Below are 17,806 nucleotides of genomic sequence, written 5' to 3'. Positions count from 1 at the left end.
AGTGAAATTTTGGAAGCATGTGTGGTGTGGGGATTGTACTCTTCAAGAGGCCTTTCCGGAACTTTATTGTCTTAGTAGGTCCAAGGACTCCTCAGTGGCTGAAGTTATGGGGTGGTCTGCTGGGAGGTTTCACTGGAATGTGCTATTTCGTCGTCCTCCACAAGATTGGGAAGAAGAAGCCTTTGATCGGTTTATGGGGCTACTCTACTACTCGTCAGTGAGAGGGTTTGGACCAGATAAGGTTTGTTGGAAGTCTGCAAGGAATACAGGATTTGAGGTTAGAGATTATTACAGTTCCTTTTATCCTCATAATCCTGTTTCCTTTCCATGGAAAATGATATGGCAATCGAAGGCTCCTCCAAGGGTAGCCTTCTTTTCTTGGTCTCGCTTCCTTAGGTAAGATCTTAACAACGAGACAACCTTCGTAAAAGACGAGTAGTTGTGAATTGGTGCTTTATGTGTAAGAGGTGTGGGGAGTCGGTGGATCATCTTCTACTTCATTGCACCATAGCTTGGGAGCTGTGGTCTTTGGTTTTCTGCTTGTTTGGTATTCAGTGGGTTATGCCTCGTACTGTTCTTGAGGTGTTTGAGGCTTGGCAAGGAAAGTTTGCGAGACATCGTCACATTGATATTTGGAAGTTGGTACCTCACTGTTTGATTTGGTGCATTTGGCGAGAGAGGAATGCTAGAAGTTTTGAGGGTTGCAAACGCTCTTTGTTGGAGATTAAGTCTTTTTTCTTACACACTCTCTTCGAATGGAGTGTGGTTTTTTCTCATTTTTCCTGTTCTTCCTTTTCTATTTTTCTTGACCGTTGTTCTCTTGTTTCATGATTTCTGCATCCTTAGTACATCCCAATGTACTCAGTTTGGCAATTCCTTTATTATTATTAATAATACTCTTACGTTATTTATCAAAAAAAAAAAAAAATTCTCTAGAAATACCCCCAATGGTCTGTTTAGAGGTTCTCTCTTCAATTTTTCCTGCTCTTCAATTTTTAGATTGCATTTTTTTTGGTTAGTCCTGCATTAGTTTACAATTTAATCCAAAAAATAAAATAATTGAACAGAATAAAAATGACATAGGTAAAGATAGAATTAGTAATATTGATCATAAAGTTAAAGCAGAGAATATAACATAACTGATTTGCAAAATGGGATCCGTACAGCCCCAATTAGTTTGGAATAAGAATTCATGTAGCCAAACTTCAAATCAGGGCTATGAAGATATAGTAGTGTTGAGTTGGATTGAACAGCTAACAAGGAACACATATAAGTATATAACCCTAACTGTTATGAGCAACAAAGCAGTAATATTACTTTAAGTACTCTGAAAGGTAGTCCATTACTGTCAAATTCTTGTCTAATGGGAAAATTAAAAACCACCATAAGCATTCAAAACTAAAGCAGAATTAGTCAATAATGCAGCCTTGGCACATTAAAAATCATTACTTTTCATGAAATTTGATTACTCCAACTCTGAAGAGAATCCAACAATAAACTAATTTGCAACAGAATCAGGGAGAAAACATGGAGAATGAAAATCAATATTAACTTTAAACTGCTTTATATCATAGTAATCAAGTTTAGCACAGAAACAATATCAATAATCAAGAAATTACACAGGCAAATTATGACCTATTGTTCAAAAAATTCTAGAGTACCTGGAGGGGAAAAAGATTTTCTCCAGGCAATCTGTCATCAAACACCTGTTAAACAAAAATACACAAAAAAAGCAGAAAGCATTAGGATTAATAAATGAGGACAAGGGGCATGTATGGAAACTTAAACCACATGGACTTAACATACCAAACTTTCAATACCCATAACATTATCCTCAACAACACCCATTATTAGGCGTAATAGATCACCGCCACCATTTGCCTGCTCCGCTTCATTCTCCATTTGTTTTTGAGCAATTGTAGCCCTCAACTTTGTAGCCAGGTCATTTTTCCCGGCATCAGCTACAGATGCATTGGCATCGTTCAAGTATGATGTTGATATTGATGCCGATGTTGATGCTTCAGCAGCCCGATCCTCCAGATGTTTATCCAATGGATGAAATAGATCATCCAAGGATGCATCTCCAGGAGTGTCACTAAATCTACTTAGCTCATTCTCCCCTGAAGTAATTGACATCTTCGTAGCCTTCAAAAGTGGCAGTTATATAACCATGAGATTCAATTTACTTATTCATTGACTTTATTATACATTCATATCAGTGGTGACAAGGTAGGACAATAGCAGGTGATGATAATTCCAAGCTCGTTATGAAACTTGATTCTAAGTCTGGGGTACAACCATAACTAGACTTCACCTAAATGCAAGAACAAAATGTGAAAAGCAACATTCAACTCAAAAAGCCCAGGGTATTAAAAAGATTATAATCTATAATATATTTTAAAATGAAGCAATTTGACTTTTAGTTGACCTCATAATATTGTGCCACATAAGCTCTTGAGGCCTCACGATTTTACACATCATTATTTCAATTTTTTTTAATTGAGTTTAAATTATATTCTATATTTAAACCCTACAATAGAATCTAGCACTTCATATTTTATTTAAATATTATATTATAGAGTTCCATATATAAACACAATCATAATAAATGTCTAATGCTAGAATAAATAGTTCCATATACAAATATAATTATAATAAATGTCTATTACTAACTACAATAATTATCATATTTCATAGTTAGAAAAAAAATTCAAAAAAAAAAAAAGAAAAAATCATATTTTGTTAAAGTTTCCCATGAATTGCACCGATTACCAACTAGTATAACATGAAACTCAAAGATGATAAAATAAGGGAAAATTTTTTACAAGCTCTGCAACCATAGCAGATATAACAATCAGAGAATTAGAGGAATAAGTTTCTTAATTAAATAAGACATGAGAGGATGGTCAAAAAAATCAACCACAGATAACAGAAGAAACACCATAAAAAATCATCCAGAAAACCATTGCCAGGCATTTTCACTTTAGGTCCATTAGACAGTACACACAATCACCGAGTAAAATAAGATAAGAAAATACAAGTAAAGCAATGAAGTATGAGGACACCTAAACAAAATGAGCCAAATGAATTCAAGAGAAGTGAATCAAATACAAGCCTTTTGCAGGTATGGAACGGTAGTTGGTGCATCTTATAACAATAACCCCTAGTTCGTGCGTAACAAAATAATCAATAAAATGCCGAGTAACTAATCAAAATGAATACAGAAGTAAATAGTACAACCTTACCCTTTGAAAATTATTAACTTGACTTCTTTGTCCAAAGCCCAAGGATCTATTCCCAACATGGGTAGAGCTTCCTTTTACTCCATGTTTTTCAGTTACAACCTTCCTTCTTGATTCAGGAGATCCCATATCACCATTCATCAGCACTTCCCCATGGGCACTAGTATGTGGTAGCTCATGAAGCTCAGTAGGCTCATAGGTAGCCACCTCCCTGTTAGAAGATTGTTGGCCGGAAGCAGCTTGGAGGGATGACTTTTCATGGATGGCAAAGGTGGGAACTTGATCCGAATCTTCTAGATGAGCTGCCCTTTCCTCAATATTATTAGTATCTGAAGCATGATCTTGATCAGACTTGCTCATATCAGAAACCTCAGTTGATAACTCGCCTTTCCTAGAACCCTGGAATTCAAAATTTTAAGGTCACTAACATAGTAGAAATAGAATTCAATTGCTTCAAGCAAATATTATGAGCAACTAAATTCAATAAAATTCTAATCTTTAACAAAAGCATATAATTTTCCCAGCAGAAAAGGACCAAAAAAAAGTTTTTTTTACAGCTTTAGTGTCAGGATCAGCTACTTCAACTTTATCAACAGAAGGACTTTCACCAGATCTCTGATTATCTCCATTAGAGATCTCTGCATCCATTGAAACATCTTCCTGTATATTTCTGTACCAAAAAAAAAATGTAATCAACACAACCATCGCCTATGCTATCTTCTCTTCATTCTATCAGAAAATGCAAAAACCTATTACGCTTAAAATCAGATGTAAAACAGGAGTTGTTTGGATGAAAAAGTGTTTTAGGGTATATTTGATAATAACCCTAACACAATATATTTATATATATATATATATATATGGGTACAGTACAAAGAACATAACACTGCCCCCTCAAGTTGGAGAGTATATATCATGCAGTCCCAGCTTGTTACATAATAAAAATCTAAAAGAGATTTACATAAATCTTCCGTAAAAATTTCAGCAATTTGTTTGTAGACACGTATGGAGTAACAATTACACCATCTTTTACTATTTGCGGAGTAATGTCGCAATCCACTTCTATGTGATTAATAACTTAGTTCACTCATAAAACACTGGATTGGAAGCAATGTGAATTGCTGCTTGATTATCACAATCATAGTCATAGGCACCTTCACAATGAAATTTAATTCCTCAAGTAAATGCTTAATCCACATAAGCTCGCATGATGTATGTGTCATGGCTCTATACTCCGCCTCTATACTAGATTTGGCTACAATAGTTTGTTTCTTTCTTTTCCAAGTGATCAAGTTTCCTCCTAGAAAAGTGCAATATCCAGTAGTGGATTTTCTACCTGAAGGTGATCCTGCTCAATCTATATCTATAAAGGCTTCCACTTGTAGGTGACTGTTAGCTTTATACAAAAGACCATGACCTGAATGTGCTTCAAGATACCTCACCATCCGAATAGCTACCTCCCAATGTAAAAGGCAAGGAGTTTTCATGAACTAGCTCACAACGCTAACTGCAAATGATATATCTGGGCGAAAATTTAACTTACTAACCAAACGACGATATCTCTCAAGAGTAAATAATAGCTCCCCTACTCTTCATACAACTTAACATTATGATCAATAGGGGTCACCACTGGTTTGATCCTATCTTAACAAGCCTGTTTCTTTCAAAATATCCAAGACATATTTTCTTGATAAAATGATGCCTTCTTTAGATCGTGCTATCTCAATACCCAAGAAATAACAAAGTTTGCCCAAATCCTTAGTTCGAAAGGAGCTTTGAAGGTATCTCTTCAAATCATCAATACCCTTCTTGTCATCACCAGTGATTATAATATCATCAACATACATGATCAACAAAATCTTTCCACTTGCAGAGGTATGAGAAAACACAAAGTGATTAGATTGGCAACGTCACACTCCAAACTTTAACATTGTTTCACTAAATTTGCCAAACCAAGCGTTGGGAGATTGCTTAAGACCATAGATAGCCTTATGCAACTTGCACACACCTTTCCAGACTACACTTAAGCAACAAAACCCAAGCGGTTGCTCCTTATACACCTCTTCCTTTAAAACCTCATTCAAGAAAGCATTTTTAATGTCTAATTGAAATAATGGCCAGCCCAAAGTAGCAGCTAAGGAGATCAAAATCCTAATAAAAGAAATTTTAGCAATAGCTGAGAATGACTTGGCATAGTCAACATCGTATGTCTAGCTATACCCTTTGGCAACCAAGTGAGCCTTCAAATGCTCAATAGAACCATCACCAAGTACTTCATAGTACCCAACAACAACCAACAATAGTTTTCCCTGGAGGATGAGTAACTAAAGACCAAGAAGCATTTTCTATATATTGTTAAGCATTTTTTATATTATATTAAATAAATATTAATGTATTATTACTGTTATACTATAAATTAATATGTATAATTTAAATAAAATAATATATAAAAAATAAAATAAAACTCAAATAAAGTGAAATTGTTAGCAAAAAAAAATATTTCTTTATGGTTTTTTTGTAAATACAGCTACCATTTTGGGTAATTGTAAACAAGGAACCTTCCATGAAGGTTCCTTTTAGCACTTTATGTAATTTCACAGCTCCTACACGTGTGAAAGACCATTTACTCTTATTCAAAGTTCAAACTTTCAGTCTCCTCTCTTTCCTCGTCAGACCGTGATTCTTAGTGGTCTCTTCTCCTCTTATTCTCATCATCATCTTCTTCTTTATCTTCTTCTTTATTCTTTTTATTTTTCACCTCCTCTATGCTAGAGCGATATAGCGATCAAAGAATGAGAAGGGCTGTTTGTGAGTTGTGACCCAGCAAAAGGAGAGAAGGGAGATACTGCTGTAAAAAATAAAAAATTAAATTCGTGGGGATGCGCGTGCAGCCACGTCACATGTAGCACACAGCATTCCCAAGAGTCCGACACTAGTGCGGCAACCAGATTGCCGCACCCGTGCTTCCTAGGTTAATAACCCTAACACAGAATATTATTCATAAATATGGGTATGGTAGGAGACTTACGATTCTGCCCCTAACATTATACTAACTCATTACAGGCAAAATAAGGAAAACTATGACATATACTAAGTCCTCAACAAAAAAGGTGCACCTTGGGCGGGCATGCAAACATCCGTATAAACACTACACCACAATGTCATCATTTGGCATGAAACCATTAATAGAGTCCACAAGTGGGAAGGACAATCATAGGAACTAAGAACAAACCACACCTACCAGGTTCTCACCTTGGTATCATTTTCAGCCAGCAATTGGTCAAATGCTAAGATTTTAAACTCTTCTGTCCAATGAGCCACATACCAATGTATACTCCAATGCTAGGTCAATAAGTCACCAGACAAACTACTACAATATAGTGAACCACCTAGGAGCCTTGACAACATTACATCAGTTGGAAAAAAAAAAGGGGGGGGGGGTGTTTAAAACAGTCTTTTTGCCCGTGAAATATAATAAATGTTCTATTTTGTCTCAAACCTTTTAATTTTCCATTTTCATCCCTTTAAAATTTAAAATGTCAAACATTTCATTGCTTTATCCACACTTGCATTAAATTTTAATAGTTAAATGATTAAATTCACCATTTCACCACAAGCCACGGCCATGAGTTCCTCAAACACCCTCCGTGCACCAACGTTCTCACCCCTCTCCATATTTCACAGCTACTACACGCCTCCATAATCGCTTTTCCTTCATCCCAAAACACCATAACCATTTACCCAACAAAGCATGGTTAAATGTTACTAACTTCCTATTTCCAAACTGCCATTAGCAGTTGGGAGTGCACACCAAATCTACCCCACCAAATGAAGTTTCACCTCTTCACCCAAACCACCCAAAAGAAAGTTTCTCTGCAATTTCTCAATTCACCACACTAACAAGGAGAGATAATATGTAAGCAAAGACGATAGTGTACGCTTCAATAATGTTATCCACCCCCTTTGGGACAAATACAGTTTCTTCCCACCTAACAATTTGCATTCCATCTTCTCTATAAGAGGATTCCATACTGATTATGTCAACATTGCCTTGAAGGAGCAGACACCCAATCTTACAACAAAGGAAACCTGCAAGCTCTGACATATTCCAAACCTCACCAACAGGAACTATGTCACTCGTAGGTTTATCTTAAGACCTGTCACATCTTCAAAACAAGCCAACATCTTTCTAATATTAAGAAATTGTTAAGGATTAGCATCACAAATCAAGATTGTATCATCACCAAATAATGAATGAGAGAAACAGATCAGCAACATTAAAGCCAACCATGAAACCTCAAATGAAACCTCCCTCCTCAATTCTCAACACTCACCTCAAAACCTCCACCATAGTGAATAACAAAGGGGATAATGGATCACCAGTCTTAAACCCATCAAACTGCTCCCTTATTCAAAGACAAGAGACTTGGTCGGTTGAACTAACTAGAACATACTTAAATGTCCTCATTTTTTTTGATAAGTAATAAAGAAAATTATTGAAAAAAGAGAGTCACCCAAGTACACAGGAAGTATACAATGGAGAACAAATCAAAGACGAACATTACAAAAATCAAGAAAATCCAAAATAGAAAGAAAAGGAAGGCTTCTCCACACGGAGAACCAATCTAGTAAGGTTCGGAAAAAAAGAGACTTAAGAACAGGCATGGAACTCTCGATGTCTTCAAAACATCTACTATTTCTCTCCTTCCAAATACACCACAACAAGCAATGAGGAACGGCCTTCCAAATATCTCCATTACGATGGCGACCAAAACGACCTTGCCAGCAAGCCAAAAGCCCCACAAAACGTACCTTGGCATAACCCAAGAACTCCAAATAAACCGAAGACCATGTCCCACAATTCCATGGCAACCGGGCAAGTGAAGAAAGATATGGTAAACACTTTCAAAATTGCACTTGAACATATAACACCAATCCAGGATGAAAATCTTTCTTTTTCTTAAATTGTCTACAGTTAGACATTTCCCCAAAGCTGCGGTCCAAACAAGTAAAGCTACTCTAGAGGGGATCTTCTCGCTTCCAAATGCTTTTCCAAGGGAAAATTTGCTCCTTATGGCCAACAAGAAGATGGTAGTAAGAACTAACCGTGAACCCCTTACTCTTACTGTGGCAACCAACAGACTTGTCCTCCCCAATCTCTCTTACGGAGTGCTATAAATGGAATTGATGAAGCTCCTGAAAGCTTCCAATTCACGATTATGCACATCCCTACAAAACTGAAACTCCCAATGGAGGACTCCATTGGTGTACCTCAAAAGATCCGCCACAGTAGCCTCTTTTCTACGACAAATCCTAAATAATTCCGGATAGCGAACGGCAAGAGAAGAAGAACCACACCAATGATCTAGCCAGAACAGCACCTTTGATCCATCTCCAATATCAAACATAATAAAACGAGATAAGGAGTGCCACCCCCGTCTAATGTTTTTCCACAAACTGACACCATAAGGACCAGAGAAAGAGGTAGAACACCAGCCACCCCAATCACAACCATACTTCACCTCAATCACTTGACGCCAAAGAGCATCTCTTTCTTGCCCAAATCTTTTTTTTTTTGATAAGTAAGATGTTTATTAATATCAAAAATGTAACACCCTAGTACACAGGGAGTGTACAAGGGTTAAACAGTTAAGAACAAAAATTACAAGAATCTAAGAAATCAAGAAATGATAAAAATGTTTGGTTCTGGAAAGCAGTCAACCAATCTCTAAGGGTTCTAAAGAAAAATAGCTTCAAGTCTGAAATTGATCTCTCCTTATCTTCAAAGCACCTGCTATTTCTCTCTCTCCAAAGACACCACAATAAGCAATGTGGAACAATCATCCATATATGCCCATTTCGATGACTACCAAACCTGCCTTGCCAACACGCTAATAGCCCCACTACAGATTGTGGCATCACCCAGCTAACTCCAAACAATCCAAACACCATTGCCCACATATCCATTGCAACCGGACAATGGAGAAAAAGATGATCAACTGATTCACCATTGCACTTGCACATGTAACACCAATCCAAAATCCAAATCTTCCTTTTTCGTAAATTGTCAATCGTTAAGCACTTCCCCAAAGCCGCAGTCCAAACAAAGAAAGCAACACGAGAAGGAATTTTCTGTTTCCATATACTCTTCCAAGGAAAGCAACAATCATTGGAGCCCACTAAGAGACAATAATAATTTCTTTCTTGCCCAAATCTCCATAACCACTTCCCTAATAAGGCAATATTGAAGGTTCTCAGATTCCTGATCCCCAACCCACCTAAAGAGAGAGGAGAACACACCGAAGACCAATCAACCAGATGAAATTTGGGCTCATCTCCTAGACCACCCCAAAGAAAGTCACGTTGAAGTCTAACAATTCGGTTGGCCACGCTGCAAGGTGAATAGGAATAAGGAAAGGAAATAAGTAGGAAGATTGGAGAGAGTGCTTTTAATTAAAGTGACTCTACCTCCCTTGGATAAATATAATTTTTTCCAACCTGCTAATTTTCTTTCCATTCTTTCAAGAATAGGAATCCAAATTGACTTGTCCTTAAATTTTGCCCCCAAAGGAAGACCCAAGTATTTCATAGGGAGGGACCCATGATTGCAACCTAAGATACCCACTAAAAGATCCATATCTTGCACCGACCCTAATCGCCACCAGCTTCGTACTTACCCAAATTAACCTTCGTACCCGACACAAGCCTTCAAACCAAATGAGCACCATACTTGAGTCGCACTCGACCAATGTTAGCATCACAAAAAATAAGAGTATCATCGCCGAAAAGGAGATGGGAAACCATCAAAGGTCTACCATCGAAACACCAACTCTAAAGCGTATAAACGGCCTTCAAGGGCAGCCTTATCCAACATTCTACTAATGGCTTCCATAACCAAAACAAATAACAAGGGGGACAAAGGATCACCTTGTCGCAACCCCCTTGAGCTTCCAAAAAACCCATGAGGAGTACCATTAATAAGGATAGAGAAACGAACCGTTGATACGTAAGGAAATCCAACGTCTCCACTTATCTAAAAACCGCAACGCTCAAGCAAGTAATTAAGGAATCTCCAATTCACATGATCGAAGGCTTTTTCTATGTCCAAACTTTTACATAACAACCCCCGGGCCGACTCGTACTTTAATCTACTATCAAGACATTCATTGGCAATAAGAACAATCAAGGATCCGCCTATTTAGAACAAAGGCATTCTCGAGGAGCCGAGATGATCTCTCCTAAAACCATGCGAAGACGATTAGCCAAAGCTTTGGCAAGAATTTTATAAATCCCCCCAACAAGGCTAATAGGACTAAGTCCTTTACTTCCACTCGCCGTGCCTTTTTAGGAATGAGAGCAATGAAAGTTGCATTCAAGCTTTTTTCAAATTGGCTAGTATCATGGAAGTTGGTGGAACACCGCCATGATGTCCGATTTGAGAATCCCCCAACAAGATTGAAAGAAAGCCATCGAAAAACCGTCGTGCCCAGGAGATTTATCCCCATTAAACTCCATGATGACATCAAAAATCTCGAATCCTCGAAAGATCTCTCTAACCAATCCACATTATCCCTAGAAATCCTAGGAAAATCCAAAACATCTCGGGAAAGGGTGTCGCTCTTGTCGCTCCGAGTAAAGGTTCAAATAGAATTGTTCAATATGGTCAAGAATTCTATCCTGGTTGGAAGACAAAACCCCATCGATGTTAAGGTTTTCAATACAATTACTTCTTCTATTAGAATTCGCCATCCTATGAAAAAACCTCGTATTGGAATCTCCCTCCTTTAAAAACAACACTTTGGACTTTTGCCTCCAGCTAATCTCCTCTAACAAGGCTGCCTTCTCAAGATCGACACGAAGGGAAGCTTTTTCCAACATTTCTTGATCTGAAAGAGGTTGAGTGTCCGCTTTGACATCAAGAGCATTCAACTTGCTCCATAATAACTGTTTCTTAACTGAGATATTGCCAAAATCTGATTCATTCCACTGCTTAAGGTCAGATTTTAGGGCAGTCAATTTCTTGGCAAGAATGAAACTAGGGGTCCCTTGAAAATGGTAATTATCCCACCAAGACTGCACCTTATCGAGAAACCCTTCCGCCTTCAACCACATATTCTCAAAACGAAAGGGGGTTCGCCCTCTACGAAGATTCCCACTCTCCAATAGAATAGGAAAATGATCGGATAACACTCTAGGAAGTCTTTTTTGAGAGAAATGAGAGAAGTGATCTGCCCAAGCCAGAGAAAAGAGGAACCGAACAATTCTAGAGGCCGAGGTAGAGTTAGACCATGTGAAAAGGCCTCCCTCCAAAGGGTTATCCATTAGCCCATGAAGAGAAATAAAATCTGAAAAATCATTCATGCAGCGGGTGAATCTTCCCGCCCCTAACCTCTCCGAAGGAAAGCGGGTGACATTGAAATCCCCTCCCAAACACCAAGGTAAATTCCACCAACTAATCAAGCCTGCCAATTCCTCCCACAAATATTGACGCTCTCTATAAAAATTAGGGCCATAGGTACCTGTGAAGGCCCACTCAAAGTGGTCACTAACGTTTTTAAACCTACACGAAATTGAGAAACACCCCACTGCTTCTTCAATTTTTTCAACCACCCTTCTATCCCACAAGAGCGTAATACCACCGGAAGCTCCCTCAGAACCCAAGTAAAGCCAATCTATGAAAGGACAACTCCAGATACTTCTAACAAGGCCTCTTGTAATCCATTCCAGTTTTGTCTCTTGTAAACAAACTAAATCAGCCTTCCAAGAGCGTAAAATATTACGAACCTTGAGTCGTTTTTCCTTGCCATTCAGACCTCTGACATTCCAAGATATAATCTTCAGATTCATTGAGAAATAAAAAGAGCCATGTCCTTACCATTATCATCGCGCCTATAAGAGGTCGGACCATAATTGACAGAGCTAAACAAACCCCTCAATTCCCTAATCCCTTTCCTCCCCGAGCTCTTCAATGCTTTATCGAATGAACCTTAAAATCCCTTTGTCCGTAACTCGCCCTTCAACAACAACAGAATTTGGTAGCCGGCTCTTCCAAACCTTTGAGGAATGTCCCAAGAAAATCATCAAAGCCACTAAATTTGTCCCGAAAACCACACCGAGTACTTGTCCTTTCCCAAAGAAATTATCCACCAAAGTTGTCGACCCTTCAGAATATCCCCGACACCCGTAGGTAAGGAGACGGCCAGGGGTTCAACATTGAGAGGAGCCGAAAAATCAGAGAACTGGGAAACATCCTCTGAACCAATATCTGATACCCAATCCTCCACACTAACCTCAACCCCTTCATCCAGATCAGAATTAGTCTCCCTAGGTTCCGATGACTCCCTTCCGGAACCAACACCAACCGGTTCGACTCATTCGTTCCAACAACCGCGCATCCGAAGTGGCAAAGAAATAAGAATCGGACAGCCACTCTCTTCCCGTCTCGTAATTCAAGAACCCACTCGCTTTCGAATTACCCCATTTCCCGATGGCTTTGTCCGTGTGCTCATGGATGATCCGTTGGATGTCACGATGCAAGGCCACTTCGCATTCCAAGCCAATGGACTCATCCAAAACATTATCGTGAGCACAGTGGACCCATCCACTTCATTATCTAACACAGGACTCACCCACTTCATTATCGTAGCACGTGACACCTCCACCGAGGCATCGGAGCGCGGGGACTCGGGCCACGGAGGCTTCGAAGATATCGCACCGAGAGAGACTTCTGCGGCACGTTGGTTCCAAGCGCGACAGTGCTCCGAGAAGAGATAGGCATGCCGACAAGCTTAGCGCAACCCGTATCCGTCGTCGCCGACGAAATAAGGTGAGCGAGGCTCGCGAGGAGAAGACAGCGGGGTGGGTCGAGACTTAAACACGGGGCCGGGAAGGTTTGGGTTTCCATTTAAAGGCAGTTTTCGCGTTTGGGCTCGGAGTGTTTCGGGTTTGGGCTCGGAGTTAGGCCCACGGGTTCGGGTTTGGAGTTAGGGCCGGGAAGGATGTGTTTTGGGTCTCGGGAGTTAGGCCCACGAGTAGGACAGGATTGAAGGGGGTTTGGGTTAGGAATGGGCTTTGGGTTAGAGGCTTGAGATGGTAATGGGTTTGGAATATGGTTAATCAGAGGGAGGCAGTTGGGCTTAAAAGAAATGGAGGGCTTGAAGTTAGCTGCTAGGCCCATAGAAGGAACAACCTCATTGACTTTGGACCAGCAGATCTCCCACTTACCACTGGGCCCACGAACCAGCTTAAAAGAGAGTTCCAAACTCATCCCATCATCACTTTCAGCTGAAAAGATCTTCTCTCCTGACAGAGTATCCACCTTCCCAAGACTGTTCCTGCGAGAATCCTGGGTCTGAGAACTCAGATTTGCAAAGTTGGACTTTCGAGGGTCCAACATTAAATGAGTTGGATTCGCAGCTCCGCGGGGATCCTGGGACAGAGGAGGATTCGCCGCCACGACCTGCCTGAAAGTAAGGGGTTCTTTACAACAGCCTTGCTCCACAGCTGCCGCAAAGGATTTGGAGGCTAAGAATTCAGACCCAGGTAAGAACATGGGGGGCTGGTTAAAGGCAGGAGATTCAGGAGCTATTGCCTTTCTCAAGTGACAACCAAAACCTCTCCAACCACAGCCCAGTTTACCTTCCGGCACTACAATGAAGCCTTTACGCCGGCCATGAAGGAGTTCAGAGATCATAAGGAAAGAGCCATGTGCATTGAGAACCAGTTGAAGAATAAAAACTGTCTCTCCATCTCTAACAGTTTTAGCAAAGTGTCCAGGGGGTTTGGAGTAAATAAAGTCTTCCAACAAAGATAACAATCTCTTAGCAGCCTAATTGTGTGAAAATCATTGTCAAGGTTAGAGAGACAATTTCAAAAAGGGTTTGCACACATCTTGTATTGTGCCATTCATGTTTCCTTTTCTAATAAACTTTTCAATTATCAAAAAAAAAATTATACAGTTTTGAACTACAACTGAGATGCATTCTAATCAAACACATGCAATGAATACAAGCACAAAGCCTCAGAGTAATTAGCATTTTAATATGTTTGTAGTATCTCCATGTAGCACTACCAATGTAATAGAACAGATAAAAATTATCACACCACACGATGGGATCCCCCGAGACAAGAGCCCAAGCGCCAATAAGAGAAGAATTGAATCCCAGAAATAAGACAAGGGATGCAAGCTGATGAAAAGAAATAGAGTAATAACCTCAGAAACTAGGAGCCACATTACAATTTATTCCTCCAAATATCAGCTTTATTCACCACCAATCCCCATTACATTTACACAAGAGCCTCAAAACCCTAAAAGAAACCCAAATCTATACAGAAACAAATTGATACCCATATTAATATTTATTTAAAAAGCATAGAAGAATTACAGAAATTAAATTAAATTGACCCATAAAAAAATTAATTACCTAAACATCACAGGCAACACATAAAATACAGTGCATCACACTTCAATTGAAATATTTAAAAGATATGACCAATATCAGTTACTACAGCTATAACACCCATCCAAAAGTCTCATAAGTGGATAACTTTGTATGTGTATGTACAAGAACGAGTATGCTTTTGTCTGGGGGCCCATGTCCACACGTGCGTAATCAACATGTAATTTTAAATGGAAACTTATTTATTTTCCATTGATACTAAAACATCCTAACTCTTTTAACGAAATAAAATGAACTATAGGTGATATTGTTGATCACATGGCCAAGAAATGCATGAATGATACAAGGATTTGCTCCATCAAAGACACCAAATAAAATGAACTTCACAACTTCTACCTTAATGTTCCACTATGACGGAGAGAAGATTGCAAGGCACGCCTAGAGTTTTGTATCCAAGGATGAGAAAGCAGTGTTTTCGCATCAGGCCTTTGCCTAGCATCCTGAAATATGTAACTAAATGTCAGAAAACATATTTACCAATAAATCACACATCATCTAGTCATTCAGTCTAATCAACTAATTGTATTCCAGTTTGCACATATATATCTCAGCAGTCCATAGACCTCAACAAAAATGAACAACAGAGCAGAACAATTGCAGTTTTGAGAGTACGTTTGGACCAGCCAAAGTAAATTTAAGGAGGGTGGAGACTAGGCAGAACGTGTCTCAGACTTAGGTGGTAGGTTTTTTTTTTTTTTGTTAAGTAACAAAGTTTTATTAATGACAGAAAAAGGATTGCAAGTACACAAGGGGATATACTATGGAAACCAGTCTACAACAATAATGTCTATTTTCCATGAATTATCTGTAGGTAGGATCTTACCCAAAGCTGCAGTCCATAGCTTTTTTTTTTTTTAAGTAACAAAGTTTTATTGACAGAAAAAGGATTGCAAGTACACAAGGGGATATACTATGGAAACAAGTCTACTACAATAATGCCTATTTTCCGTGAATTATCTGTAGGCAGGATCTTACCTAAAGCTGCAGCCCAGGAAAAGAACACAACCCTAGGAGGAACCTTAGATCCCCAAATAGTTTTCCAAGGGAACAACATGAGATGAGACATAGACAACGAACGGTAACTTCCTCCAACCTCAAATCCAAGACACTCCGCTGGCCTCCAACAAAGTTTGTCTTCCCCTCTTCCACTCATAGAAGTAGAATAAATTAATTCCGTAACAACATACAAAGGCTCCTACTCCCAACTTTGAACTAGTCGAGAAATGAACATCCCAATGAAGAAACGAATTACAGAATTGCAGAAGATCCACTATGGAAGAATCTTTATCATGATTAATACGGAACAACTCCTAAAAGGCCCCTTTAAGTGGAGAATCACCAACCCACAAATCATGCCAAAACTTTACTCTAGTACCATCACCCAAATCAAACTGAAGGAACCTGGAAAAAGACCTTTAGTCCCGTCCCATAGACTTCCAAAGAACACTATAAAAGCCTAGACTTCAAAAGAACACCATAGGGCCCCAAACGACTTTAGTACACCAATCCACCCAATGACTCCCATATTTCACCTCAATGACCCTCTGCCAGAGTAACTCTCCCTCAGTTACTTATCTCCGCAACCACTTCCCTAATAAAGCTTGATTAAACCTTCTAAAATTTAGGTGGTAGTTCCATTTACCATTCTTAAGTTAAAGCTGTGTATGTATCAAAGATAGGAATATTTACTTACTCACCCCCTTAACATTCAAGTCTACACATACTCAAAGATAGTAAGAGAAACTTTCTATGAGCAAAAAAATGTAATAGTGGGTCTTTCAAGTGAGGATCAGACTCGGCGACTCCAACTCAAAGGAGACATAGAGCACTTGGCTACTCTTGAGGAGACTTCCTGGAGGCAAAAGTCGAGAGCCTTATTCGTGAAAGAGGGAGATAATAATACTCGGTTTTTTCATAGATTAGCAAACTCCCATAGAAATGCTAATCAAATTAAAAGGATGGAGGTGAACGGTATCCTTTTTGAGGAGGAGTATGATGTTCGCTCTCAAATTGTCCTCTTTTACCAAGAGTTGTATAAGGAAACTGAGGTGGGGCGTCCTTCTATGGATGGGTTAGAGTTTGCCCGTATTGAAGAGGAGGATCGGGTGTCCTTAGAGAAGGAGTTTACAAAGGAGGAAGTCTTCCAAGTTCTAAAGGAGATGGAGGGGGATAAAGCCCCTGGTCCTGATGGTTTCACCATGGCCTTTTTTCAGATTTGTTGGAGTGTCGTGGAAAGGGATGTAATGGATTTTTTTGAAGATTTCCATCGGCATTCTACATTTGAACGGTCGTTGAATGCTTCGTTCCTCACTTTAATCCCTAAGAAGTGTAGAGCCGTTAGCATTACAGATTTCCGCCCCATTAGTTTGGTGGGTAGTGTGTATAAGCTGTTGTCTAAGGTGCTGGCGAATAGGATGAGGAGGGTTTTGGATAATCTAATCTACGAGACTCGAATTCGTTTGTTGGCGGAAGGCAGATTCTGGATTCAGTGCTTATTACAAATGAATGTTTGGATAGCAGGTTGAAGAGCAGAATTCCGGGAGTGGTTTGCAAGCTGGATATTGAGAAAGTTTATGATCACGTGAACTGGGAAGCCCTGTTTTATTTGTTGGGCCGGATGGGTTTTGGGGAGAAATGGAGGAGGTGGATTAAAGCTTGCGTTATGTCTGTTCGTTTCTCTATCCTTGTTAACGGTTCCCCGAGGGTTTTTTTGGTAGCTCTCGTGGGTTGAGACAAGGGGATCCGGCGTCTCCGTTATTATTTCTTGTGATAATGGAGGTTTTAAGTAGGCTTTTGAAGAAGACAGAGGAGTGTAACCTTATTCGGGGTTTCCAGGTGGGAGCTGTGAACTCTGCTGGGGTGAGTATTTCCCATCTGTTATTTGTGGATGACACCATTTTATTTTGTGAGGCCTCTAGGGAGCAGCCATCATTAATTAGGCCGGTATTGTCTTGTTTTCGTGCGTTTACGGTTTGAAGGTCAATGTGGGGAAAAGCGAGATTGCCCCGTGGGGGAGGTGAATAATATTGATGCTTTGGCTAATGTGCTTCAATGTAGAGTAGGCAAATTGCCTATGAAGTATTTGGGGATGCCGTTGGGTTCTTC

General features: G+C 39.4%; 1 protein-coding gene across 1 annotated transcript in view; it reads right to left on the bottom strand.

The window, feature by feature from the left end:
• Positions 1-17,806, bottom strand: part of LOC142627809 (MAP3K epsilon protein kinase 1-like) — a 58,784-nt gene that overhangs the window by 22,381 nt on the left and 18,597 nt on the right. Inside the window, exons 10-14 of the mRNA XM_075801708.1 lie at positions 15,038-15,141; positions 3,798-3,912; positions 3,246-3,641; positions 1,807-2,145; positions 1,662-1,706 (exon numbers count right to left, since the gene is read on the bottom strand). Of these exons, the coding sequence (XP_075657823.1) occupies positions 1,662-1,706; positions 1,807-2,145; positions 3,246-3,641; positions 3,798-3,912; positions 15,038-15,141 (999 nt within the window). The remainder of the gene's footprint in view (positions 1-1,661; positions 1,707-1,806; positions 2,146-3,245; positions 3,642-3,797; positions 3,913-15,037; positions 15,142-17,806) is intronic.

This window comes from Castanea sativa, chromosome 3 (assembly GCF_040712315.1).
Source record: "Castanea sativa cultivar Marrone di Chiusa Pesio chromosome 3, ASM4071231v1".
Taxonomy (NCBI): domain Eukaryota; kingdom Viridiplantae; phylum Streptophyta; class Magnoliopsida; order Fagales; family Fagaceae; genus Castanea; species Castanea sativa.
This window is presented reverse-complemented; position numbering and strand designations above follow the sequence as displayed.